Source organism: Tetrao urogallus (genome assembly GCF_951394365.1).
Source record: "Tetrao urogallus genome assembly, chromosome: Z".
Lineage (NCBI taxonomy): Eukaryota > Metazoa > Chordata > Aves > Galliformes > Phasianidae > Tetrao > Tetrao urogallus.
Genome location: NC_136816.1, coordinates 54,823,052 through 54,836,141, shown reverse-complemented (window position 1 = coordinate 54,836,141; position 13,090 = coordinate 54,823,052). Strand labels below are relative to the sequence as shown.

The window sequence follows — 13,090 nt, the reverse complement described above, 5'->3', positions numbered from 1 at the left end:
AAGTGTTCAAGTACAACATATTAATATAAACTAGTACCCACTTTTTTTATCTCCTTGTTGAGTCTGTAACTGAGAAGTGAAGGGAAGAAGAGTATGACTGACATTTTGCTTTTCTAATGGTAGATTCTTGAATATGAACTGCCTAAGTAGTTTGGTTTCACATTTAAAAATGTAAGGTAATTGGTGAGTATTAAAATTATGTCTCTACGAAGTGGATTATGGCAGCAGAATAGTTGAAATAGTTAAAATCATATGGAATCTAGCTACTAATCCAGAGACAGGACTTTCTTCCAGTCTCATACTGAAAGCTGCCTCAAGCTTTAAATATGATCCAGCTTGAAATGTGTACTTGGCCATTCAGGTCAAGGTGGCCAGACTTATTTCTAGCCACCCCTTTTCCAGTGTGCCTTACCCCTAATAGCCTGGCATGTACCCCAGCTCAAGCACATTCCTGACTTCTCATTTTAACAGAATCTATATATCCCCACAAGTCTTTGGTTGTAACCTTGTCTACTATGATATGGTCTCCTGAACAGCAGACTCACATATTCTTCCTCATAAACAAATACCCTTCCATTACAGTATCAAAGAAGGGAACATCTGGAATCCATTTAACTTTCAGTTTTGCAAAGGATCGTTGTTATTACACAGTAGGCTTATCTTTCACACTGATACTTCTTGGTCTTGGAGAATCAAAAATAACATATAAGACAGATCTGGATGCCCACTAAATTGTTTCTTCTTTGTGGATAGTGATGTAAACAAAAGTGCACTGGAGTCAAAGTCTTACATTCTAAGCAAGCTGTACAGTAGTAGTGAAAGAGTTGGCAATACAGTCTTCACTACTATTGGAGTCTGCCTCCCCCATGGAATTGAAATATGTTCCCTTTTAGTGGACACCTTGGTTTTGCTCGTACAAAGGTTATAAAACTGCAACACAGATTTCATTTCATTTCATAGCATACTTGTACTTTATGCACCACTGCAATAACTGTTGCACCTTTTAAAATAAAATCCCTCATGGTTGTTCTACTGAGTATAGCTTTATATGTGGTTCACAGCAGTGTTCAGGAAATATGGATTACTCCAAAGGGAATTAGATGGAATGAGGGAAAAAATATGTTTTTTTTTTTTTAAATTTCTGCTCCTTAAATAACATTTCCAAACTCATTCTATAATTTAAATTGTGGTGCTGTGTCACGAGATAAAATAGTTTTCATTTTTAAGCTATGACTTAACATTTTTTTGATTCTTCTTTACTTCCATAGTAGACCAAGTCATAACAGCTACATTTTAAACAGTTTTAAATACAAATGGATTCAGTGTCATCGCTAAGTCCATAATAAAAATTATTTTAATGGTCCAAGGAGGTAAACAGACTATTGGATTGAGTCAAAAGAACACAAATGTTCCACAGTAAGCTATTCTATATGTGTTATGCGGATCTTTCCAATTTGGCATGCCCTCCTTATACTGTGTCCAGCACTTTGGATGAATAAATCCCACTTCACAGAAGTTAAAATAATATTGAAATCCTGTCAGCTGGGGCTGACCAGTGGTTACGTTTTCCACAGGGTAATGCATTTCCAAGGACGTCAATCTTATTCCGCTGTGTGGCTCTCTTCAATAGACACTCTTCCACAATGATAATAACAAGGCACATTCTCATGCTTTCTGTGGGTCAGTGTCCTTGGCAGGTCTTGCAGCACATCTGTCTGAAGTATGCACGACTGCAGAACTTGAACTTCAGCACCAGTGGGCAATATGCCACTTTGTTCACATCTTTGCACTCTAATAATTAAAGGCATTAAAGATTAAAAAAAAAAAAAAAAAAAAAAAATTAGAAATAAAGAAAATTTGATCTTTAACACATTCCTGCTCTATCCATCCACCCTGCTATACTTTTCCTTATCCATTGTAGTACACAAACCACATATTTTACAAAGCCATAAAAACATTTGCAGGGCTTCTCTCCCAGGCATTTAGAAGTGTGCCCACTTTGTCTTGAAAGAATTACCACTTATTGGGATAAATGACCATCCTAGGCAGGTAGGAAATATGAGTCATTCTTCTCACAATACTTTTACAGCTTCTTTCTCAGGAGTTACTTTATTCATCCATCAGAGGTTATCCAAACTCTAACATGACTTGCAATATTTGGTACCATGCCTGTGAATTTGTAAGAAGCCTTGAAATATTATACACATAGCCATGAGCAGGGATGGGGAAAGCAAAGAGTGTTATAAATAATGGCACAAACAGCATGAGTTCAGTGACTTGACTGAATTTTTGGTTATACACTAGGCTTGGTTCCACACATCCACACTTTCTTTTACACAAAAGTCATTTTAAGGCCTATAATAGATGAGTAAGAGTTTTTTTTAATACTTGCATTTTTCCTGTAAACTGGGATTACTGCCTCTGCAGCTACAGTGGCAGGTAACTTTCCCAGGAAGAGAAGAAGAATTCTGTTTACCACATGGAAGAAGGATTCCTGCATTTCCATCTATACAAGTGGTATATAAAGTGACTTGTCACATTACATTACATGAGCAGTGCTAGAATATACCATGCTTCTCCTTTGGCCCGATTTCCTTTCTGTAGAAAGAAGGTGGTAATAGGGAATAGAATGTTTTGGTCTATGTCCAGTTCTTACTGATATAGCTGGAGATATGGCTTAATCTGAGAGTTCCTTGGCACACTCAGGTTATACGGCTGTTGTTGCTACTGCAATCTACTGCAAATTTGCACTACAATGGAGTAAATGTTGTGGTAGAAGTCTGAGACAGGATTTGTATCTCCAGTTAAAAGCATTTGCATATTGTCTTCCAGACTGACTTCAGCGAGGAGCTTTGCTTCACAGGAGAGAAGATGAAAGAGATGTATGAGGAAAAGCAAAACCCACGAATTAAAATTGCAAAAATGATGTGGGAAGAATGAAATTAGATGAATTTATCAGAAAATAATTTATCTCAAAAAATGCTGTAATGTTGCATTTGATACTGGTTACCCCTTGCAACATTTCTCGAATTACAACAGCTATGAATACATAGAATCATAGAATCATAGAATTGCTCAGGTTGGAAAAGACCTTAAAGATGAATAAAAAGGAGAGGGCCTAGCAGTATTTTAACCATTTTCATATTTTGTACTGATTTGGTATCTAGAAGTGAAGACTGGGGGGCCAGGATTCTGTTCTTACAAGGCCTAACAGAACAAAAGTCCTTGATTCCCAGGTGTCTGCAAGCAAAGTATGAAAAAGACAACATCCAGCCACACCAAACACGTAGGAAGACCAAAAAGTAATAGTGAAAGAAACCCAATCAGGATGTACAATCCTTCAGTTATTCCTATATTTTTTCCTTCTATGCACATATTTCACATCCTAAAAAGACAGTGTTAAGATGAGAATTTTTAGTATTTGAACCTAGGAAAACCTAAATGAGTCTGAACTTAAGGGAACATACTGAATGGTATTTCTTATCATGGCAATATGCATGCTTTTAGCTAGGCAAGTAGAGGCATGAAATGATTTAAATTTTCATTTTACTAACACAGATATAGTATTTTCACTTAACTGTTTTGCTATTCAATATTTTAGTAATTTTAATTCTCAATTTGAGAGTTGGATGTCGGGAGAAAAAAAAATTGCAGGTAGCTGTTTGAAGTACAGATATATTTCTCTATCAGCGACTGCAGCCACTCACTGTTTTATTTTGAAACTTCTTCCCAAAAGAGGACAAATATATTTCAGAAATATTTGAGTCCCCATGTTTATGAAGACTGAGAACATGAGAGAGACAGATCATAAATTATAAACAAAGCAAGGAATAAAAAGATTTGCTTGATCTTGATGACATATAAAAGTTCATAAAATCTTAAAACCAATCTCATACACATTGCTTTTAGTTAAACACAGGTAAAGCTGCTAACTGCATTTTTGCTAAAAGTAGGATTTGGAATTATCCTGCTTCATATTTCTTTAAATTTTTCTTCTTCTTGACTAATCTGAACACTGTTCAGCCACTGTCATTTGGACAAAAGTAAGGCAATACCCTGGGAGGTGCCCACAGCTTGTGTTTTAAAAATCAGTTTTGAAATGGATACAGTGGGTGACAAAGTAACCTATTTTTCACTGTTGCTCAATGAAAGAGGATCATCAAAATCTTTTTTGTTACTAGTAACTACTGTTAGTAAATTGCAGTAAACTACATACATTAATGTTTTCTTTCCCAAATGCTGTGGTCAGATCAGACAATATTATAATACCACGTGTCCCATTAAAGTAATAAAAGCACAGCATGTCACTGTGCCTTCCAAACTAGAGAGATCATAAAGGCATACTACAGAAAATACAAGGGAACTGAAATAACATAAAATTAGATTATACTGTTTATTAGGTAAAGCTTCAGGTGACCTTCAGCAGTCTAGATTCAGCAGACTTAAAAAATAAAGTCATTCTGAATAGACTTAAAATCGTGTTACGTGCTGCCTGTAGAGCATGTAATGCTACAATGTTTGCTTCAAAATGTTGTCTACAATATTTTAAATCTCCAACGAAGACTTTAGTGGGGAAAAAAAAAGTTAAAGGAGATGTTTATTGTCACAAGATAGATCCTCATTTTATTTTACTAATATCATATCCCTACAATTTTTACTATTATTTTACGGGAATGACCTATACTTTCCCCAAGAAAGTGCTCCCAAGCTGGACCAAAATTAACAATATTCAGTGGAGCAATTTAAGCTTCCTGAAAAATATGTACGTTCTTATCTTGAGTTAGTGCAACCATGAAACCACAAGTTTTTAGACAGGAAAGTAATCCCCTCAGCTGCAAACTACTGATCAAGTGTTCTTTTTAACAGTGGTACCCAAAGCACAAGGCAGTGCTAGTGGATAGCATTTGAATACAGGCCGTATGTGCAAACAGATATGCTCTGCTACGTAGATGCACCCCCAGGGGGCAGAACTTTCTTTCCCTGAAGCTCAAAACACAGGTACAAAGTAGACAACCTGAAGAGAAGCAGAAGCTTACATAAAGGCATAGAATGTCCTTCTCATTGAATCACAGAATGGCCTGGGTTCAAAAGGACCTCAAAGCACATCAAGTTTCAACTCCTTGCTGTGGGCAGGGTCACCAACCATCAGACCAGGCTGTCCAGAGCCACATCCAGCCTGGCCTTGAATGCCTCCAGGGATGGGGCATCCACAACCTCCTTGGGCAACCTGTTCCAGTGCGTCACCATGCTCTGAGTGAAACACTTCCTCCTGATATCTAACCTAAATCTCTTCTGTCTTAGTTTAAAACCATTCCTCCTTGCTATTGCTATCCACCCATGTAAACAATGATTCCCCCTCCTGTTCATATGCTCCCTTCAAATACTGGAAGGCCACAATGAGGTCTTCCCCAGAGCCTTCACTTCTCCAAGCTAAACAAGCCCAGTTTCCTCAACCTTTCTCCATAGTAGAGGTGCTCCAGCCCTCTGTTCATCTTAGTGGCCCTCCTCCAGACCCGCTCCAAGAGCTCCACATCCTTCCTGTACTGGGGCCCCTGGTCTGGACGCAGTACTGCAGATGGGGCCTCACAAAAGCCGAGTAGAGGGGGACAATCACCTCCCTCTGTCTGCTGGCCACCCCTTTTTTAATGCAGTCCAGAACACAGTTGGCCTTCTGGGCTGCAAGCACACACTGCTGGCTCATGTCCAGCTTCTTGTCCACCAGGACCCCCAGGTATTTCTGCACACGGCATTTCCATAAATATCATTGGCAAGGAAATATCAGAACTCAAATACTTCTTGCTTAAATCATGATCAATTCATCATATTAAAGGGAAGAAAAAAAAAAAGAAAAAAAAAAAAAACAACCAATAACAAACACTGCTGAAACTGGTGGAAAATGAAATATGAAGATATACTATGTACATTAAAACTCTCCATCTTTCTAGAAGACCAGCTTTTATTTTGAAAAGATCTGAGATCCATTGTTGTCTTTTGGATTTGTCAGTTCTTGAAATCTTAAAAGCCTTCTATCATTTCTAGTATGCATAAAAAAAAGTGCTTCAGTGCCTAACAGGTGAGACCTTACTAAAAGAAGAGATGTCAGCTTCTCTTTTGTCTAAGGATTTTTAAGACCAAATGTATAAGCAAAAAATGTGCAATACCTGCATACTGCTTTGCAAATACAGTAGCTCAAAAATGTTAATAAATTAGGATATATACTTAAAATGCTTGCAAAAATATTTTTAAAATAACTTGAAAACACTTTGTCGTATTTTGGAATAAGGCACTCTTGGTAGTTCATGGATTGCAGCTGGGTTCTTTTGAATTTTTAAGTTCCTAAGTTAATTTTGAGACTGCATTTACTTGAGTCACTTGAGTCACTTAACCACTTACAGATAATCAGTAGCTTCCAGTAAATACCATGAACATGAAACAAAATCAAGACGCGAAGTGGCAGTGTGACTGTTAAGAACATATGCATTTGACAACATTGTGTTGTATCTTCTTAATTCCTCCTAGATTTTATTACCTCAAGTAAAGTACTGTGCTAACAAGGCTATATGGCTGTTAGTATGGAACTGGTTAACTTAAACTGCAGGCCAAAGAGCAGAAGTCCATCTGGAACACCACAAATCCCAGATCTTTTCCAGTGAAGGAGCAGGTCCCTGAAAAACACTACTGCCCACAACCTTGTTTTGTATAGTTACCCTGCAAAGCTCCACTTTAAAGTCTATGGACACCCAGAGTCCATACATAGACACAGAAACTGCCTGATGGCATCCATCTTAGGAGATCAGTGTATTTTCCCAACAAATAAAAAAAATTACTAATGTAATGACAATAAATTATATGCACTCTTCATCTTGAAATTAAGAGGAGATCAAGCCTTAATCATGCCCTCATAAAAGTACTTTCCTTCCTTTGGAAAAGAGATGCTATCTATGGCTAGAAATAAAATAATAGCCTTTGAGTTTTGTAGGATAGAAAGTTTCCTAGACTGATACTAATTGTCTAAAGATTACTTAAGAGCACATCATAAAAATGGAAATTAAAGTAATCAAGAACAAATCCATTATGAAGACGTATTTCAAATGATAACAGGGGATGATAAGCCTCAGAGTTATAAATTAACATTCTCATAGACAATCATCAGTGCATTTCTGGTAAGATTTTTGTATGCTTTGTTTCATCTAAATATCTCAATTTGACTGACTGTTTTGTGGGTCCAGGAAATTGAAAATTAAAATTAGAATAAACTGAAAAGTCAAAGTATTCATACAGAATTGTAGCACCATGTAGCATTAAATCTATAGTCCCAGTTTTTCAATGACTATGCAATTACTACTTTTCATTATGCTAATCACTGATGGAGTAGGTACAAACTCAGTGGACTAAGAAGTATGTCACCCTCCCCTGTTTTTTATGCATATTTCCATTGAAACAATAAGGAGACTGGAAAATAAATGGTACAAAAGTACAGTATTTTGTCTGTGGCTATATATGTAGCTTGCTTATTTTTAAACTATGCTTAGCTTCTCATTGACTTCACCTTGGAACAACAATAACTAACCAGAAAATAATTGCAAAAAAATTAAGTCATAGACTGGGCAATGATACAAGTAGATTTTTATTAATAAAAAAATACAGTAGTATTGATCAACTTACTTCATTCTTCCCAGATTAAACTATACTCCGATAGTAAACTTACCTTCTGTGTTGGAAATGGGAGTACTGTCACATTTACTTTCACACTGTTGCATTGATGGAGGTCTGTGTGTTTCTGAACACTCACTGGATGCTTGTCCGGTGTACGAGAGGCACTGTACTGTTCGCATCTGTTGCCCAAGACCACACTGTGCAGAACACTGAAGATAAAATATATACGAAAGTGAAACGATGTGGATCCATTTTTTAAAATATAAAACAAGATAAATGAAAGTAATCAGGAACAGTACACATTCACAAAGTTTTAAAAAGGCATCTGGAGAGATTTGGTCGATACAGAAAACAAAATAAAATATTTATGATTTTTCTATTTAACAAAATAAGCACGCTATGTCTCTCAAAGAAAATAAAACAATCCAATCAGCTTACAAAACAGGTCAGAGTTGAGGTAGGAACACATAGTTTACGTTATTTCACATATCACATTAGAGCTTAATTGTATATTTTCAAGAGAGAAAGCGTTTACTTTAGAACAAAGAGAAATAAAATAAAGGACAACAAGAATTCAAATCTGCTAAAGGACATTTTTAAGTACAAAGGCAAGTATCTTTCAAATAGAAATACTTTGTGGTTTCAATACTTTTTAAATTTCGATAATTAAATGGTCTTTTTCCAAGACTTACATAAATTTATGAAAAATAAGTGTCTGGACAAGCAGCATGAAAGAAAATATGGACTGCAAATTAATTTGACTGTAATAAGACAAATGACTGTCCCCTGGTTAGTTAGGCTAAATTATTCTCATTACTGGCTCTTATTCATTTATTTTCTCTACAGAGAAGAAACTTAAAAAGTATGAATTTATTATTTAATAGGTCACTGATCACAAGTAAGATGCAAAAAGAAAGAAATTCAGTATATCTTGTTTAGAAACACCATATAACTGGCAGCAAAATTCAGTCTGACCTGTAACAACTTATACCTTCAATAATTAAGTATATTTTACGTAAGATCATAAAGCTTTTTTTCTTTTGCCTGCTATATATCTTTCTGTACACACTATACGAATATTAGAAATGGCTTTGTATTTCCATCAAATTTCTCAAACTAAATTCTACGTGTTTTAAAAATACAGAAACTTGAAATATTGCTGTATCATAAACTCCATGTTCATAAAACATGGAACTGTAGTAAGAACTGGTTTATTTATAAAAAACACATACAGAAACTCATCCAGCAGAAATTAAGTTACTATCAATAATCCTTTATAGTTCAGCAAACTATTACCTAGCATCATATTTCAATGTGAAACAAACAGGAAAAGTTTTTACTTCAGTCATGGAAACTACTTCTTATTCATTTTCAGAAACATCTTTATCCTTAGAAGGTGATAGACTGATGGATAACATGTAGGAGATTAATGGTGATAAATATCTGTATGGAGTATCTTACCTGTCCCCAGTCTCCAGTAACCCAGCGAGGAGGAGGACAACGACCTAAACTACAGCGGATGCGGACTGGAGGTTTGCTCTCCTCTTGGCACTGAGCAGCTGGAAAAGTTTTTAAATGATCGCTGCTTTTGCACAGAACAATTCGATGTTTAAATCCGGGGCCACATTTTGGTGTGCACTGAAAAAATATTGGTATAAACATAAAGTGAATATTCCAGTAAAATGTCAGTATATGTGTCTGAAATATTATTAAGGAAAAATAGTAGAATATATTTACGTTCATACAACTGAACTGCTATTTTCTCAGGATAGTAGTTTTAAAATGCTTAGGAACAAACAAGCTGGCTGATGACTGCTGTATAAAGTTAAAGCTTTTATGTGTTATAACTTGATAAAAGTAGATTTTCTTTTTTATTTATGCAACTATATTACTATTTGATTCATATATGAAAATGTTTAGGTTAGTTTTAAGAGAAGCTCTGCTGCAAAGTAAGAAGGTTTGCCACATGTAATGTTATGAGACAAACTTGAGTAAAACTCCCTGTTCCACTTATTTTTTTTTACACAAACTTTATGTACCCTAAATCTCTACTAGAAGCCTAACAGAAGGCAGAGAAGGAAGACCTATTACCTCTGGCTGAAATGTAGAAAGAATTAAATATTTATACTAAGTAGAGAATAAAAGTGAATGATAATGAATATGTCAGATCTTCAGCATCATAATCATGATTTGATGGTTCTAGTCCAAATTCCATGGAATACTGCATTTATTTTTTCCCAGAAATATTCATGAAATATAAAAACATTAAAGCAAGGAGTAGAAGAAAACATCCTTTCCTAGCTGAGGAGGACTTCAACCTTAACTACAGCAGTGTGCTTAAAAATCACTTGTATTCAATTTCCTCTTCGTGGTTACTATGAATTCCATGAAACATCAATAGGAGAGAGAAGGCTGACACAACCTGCCTGCCATTTCAAGAGCAGTCTACAGACTGGTGATCAGTATATTTTGTGAAAACAACAGGAGACAGACAGACTTGAAACTTAACCTGTGCTCTGAGTGTCACATTCTAAAACTTGAAATACTATAAAAATGCAAACTACCATCTAGCACAGCTGACTCTTACAAATGCCTTCTAAATTGAAGCCTCTGAAGAAGATATGTAGAAAAGTGTCTACCATGTGAATCACTGTGTGGCTTTGGGAAGAGGTTGGCATGCAGTTTCTCCTGTGTGTCAAGACAGGCAAAAAAGCAGAACATCTGATAATCAGTAAAATGAATGTCAAAATCTAAAGTGTCTATAGACTTTCATAATCTCAAGAAAATGGTAGCAAACAAACAAAACTTTGAAGATCAGCACTTGAATTTAGGTGCACCAATTTTCTAGTCTCATTTGAAGTGCCCCTAAAAATTCTAATAAGTGAGACAGACTACAACTTATACCCAAAAATGAAAGTGAAGTATGAAAACAGGTTGCCCACAATAATACTGAATCACGAAAAATAAAACAAAAATCAGTAAAATTAAGCACAGCTACATGTCTCCAAAGCAAGTGGAAGACAAAGTACCCATACAAAAACCAGGAAATATTGTACCCCACCACAGCAGGGTTGCAGAATTTCTGATTTGTGGAAGCCATGACTAACTGTAACACGGATGCAAAGAAAATGTTCTTTTCTCTGATACAGCTCTTCACAATAAATCCTTCTGTCCTGCAGCTTTATTAACTGGAAAAATAAAAATCCAAAATAAAAACCAGAAGTAATTTACAGAGTGCAGATGAACTCAGTCAAAGCTCAACTACTGCAAAGTGAGACCTTAATAGCAAAACTGACTTTTACTCAAGAATCACAGAATATCCTCAGTTGGAAGGAACCCACAAAGATCATCATCCTCAACTCCTGTCTCCACCAAGGACCACCCAAAATTCAAACCCTGTGCCTGACAGCACTGTTCAAACATTTCTTGAACTCCAGCAGCCTGGGGCTGTGCCCAATGCCCTGTGCAGCTTGATTCAGTGCGTGACCACCCTCTGGTGCAGACCCTGTCCCTAACCCCTACCTCCCCTGGCACAGCTCCATGCCGTTCCCTCAGGCCCTGTCGCTGTCACACAGAGCAGAGCAGAGCTCCTGTGAAGAGCTGCAGCTGCCATCAGGCCTCCCCTCAGCTCCTCTGCTCTGTGCTCAGCATACCCAGGGACCTCAGCCACTGCTTGGACATCTTTCCCTCTAGAATAGTCACCACCTTCATAGCAGTACATGGGCACTCTCTAGTACCTTTATGTCCCATGCCCAACTCACGCTGGAGGTGGGGCCACACAGCACAGATCAGAGGGGCCCCTCTCCCTGGCACTGCTGGGCCTGGTGCACCTCAGGGCACGGTTGGCCCTATGGAGGGCAGGCACGTGTTAACTTGCCATCAACCACAGCCCCAGATCACACTCCGTGGGGGCTGCCCTCCAGCCTCTCATCCCCTCTGAACATAAAACCAGGGTTGCTCTTCCCCCAGCACAGAATCCAGCACTTGCTCTTCTTGAACTCAGTGTGATTACTGATTGCCCTGCCTTCTAATTGGTCAAGATCTCTCTGTAAGTTCTCTCCACTGAGGGAATCAACAGATTCCCCTAACTTAGTGTCATCTGCAAACTTAGTATGCATTTGAACTCTGTTCTAGATCATTTATGGAAACATTAAAGAGAACTGGCCCTAAAATTGAGCCCTGCGGAACTGCACTAGTGTCCAGCTGTCAGCCTGATACATAACTTCATTTACTAGAACCATCTGAGCCTGACCTATCAGCCAGTTGTTAACTCCTGCTTTTGCCCAACTCTATGCAGAACATATTCTCCAATAGGACACTACGAAAAACAGCACTGAAAGCTTTGCTGAAGTCTAAAAAGATTCTCAATTGGCTTTTTCTCAACAACAACAAAAAAATCACACATAGCATTTCACTGTTCTGACAAAAAAATCTAAGAAATATGTGTATATCAAATACACATGTGTATATATATTTTCGTGTATATTATATACAGTTTTAAATATGTTATATTTCTGGGAACAGTGAACAAAAAAAATAAATCTCATTATGTTGGAACGGTATCATCAGTCAAGACACTTTGCCAAGCTACATCAGGCAAAATTTATACAAGAAAGAAATCAGTCCTTTTTTATAATAGTGATAGAATACCATTACAACCAACTGCTTAGCAGAGCAAGAAGCTTTAGATATTGTTGTTGTTGTTGTATAAAATCATAACACATTTCTACTGTAATAAAGGCTGGATGTGGAAGATTAAGTGTTCATAGTTCCAAGGACAATATTATAGCACAGGCAGCTACATGGGAATGCTTATACTTTAAAGTATTTAAAATAATTAGGGCTCATAATTAGACAAATGGATACTGTGACATGTTACTACTGAGATGACGATCAGAAATTCCAATCAGAAATAAAGTTCTATGGTAATGATCACAAACAGCTTAAAAAAAACTACTCATGCCACAGACATGATCTAAGAGTCTTCAACTGAACTTCCTTTACTACTCATCCATTCTTTCCTTCTCATTCCTTCCTCTTCTACTCCTTCCAAGTCTTATTCATTCCTGATGTAATGGAGTACACTGTGTCTTCTTAGATTGGGACAAGGGCCATTTAAAATCTTTCCTGCCTTGATTTTGATGCTCTATTTCTTGTGTGATGTTAGCAAAAAAAATGGAGTAAAAATACAAATTCCTCACATAGAATAAGACACACATTAAAATTCACTGTCATTTCTAGGTGTCTTAAGTCCTATTCTAAAGTGAGAAAAGTGCTGAGAAGAACTGCTTTCCCACAGGTTTCAGGTTACAAAGTGGGCTTTTTTTTTTTTTTTTTTTTTTTTTTGTAGAATTGATTCAAGAAAAGATCTGTTATCTTAAAACTGTATGAAACTAGAGACAGATTTAGGAACATTCCATGAATAACTACCTGT

The 13,090-nt window shown here is 36.7% G+C and overlaps 1 protein-coding gene across 1 annotated transcript in view; it reads right to left on the bottom strand.

Annotated features, from left to right (window-relative positions):
- Window positions 1-1,681: 1,681 nt before the first annotated feature.
- ADAMTS6 (ADAM metallopeptidase with thrombospondin type 1 motif 6) overlaps window positions 1,682-13,090 on the bottom strand; it is a gene marked incomplete at both ends in the record, with an annotated part of 144,844 nt that continues 133,435 nt past the window's right edge. Inside the window, 3 exons of the mRNA XM_079548422.1 lie at window positions 1,682-1,791; window positions 7,709-7,865; window positions 9,118-9,294. Of these exons, the coding sequence (XP_079404548.1) occupies window positions 1,682-1,791; window positions 7,709-7,865; window positions 9,118-9,294 (444 nt within the window). The remainder of the gene's footprint in view (window positions 1,792-7,708; window positions 7,866-9,117; window positions 9,295-13,090) is intronic.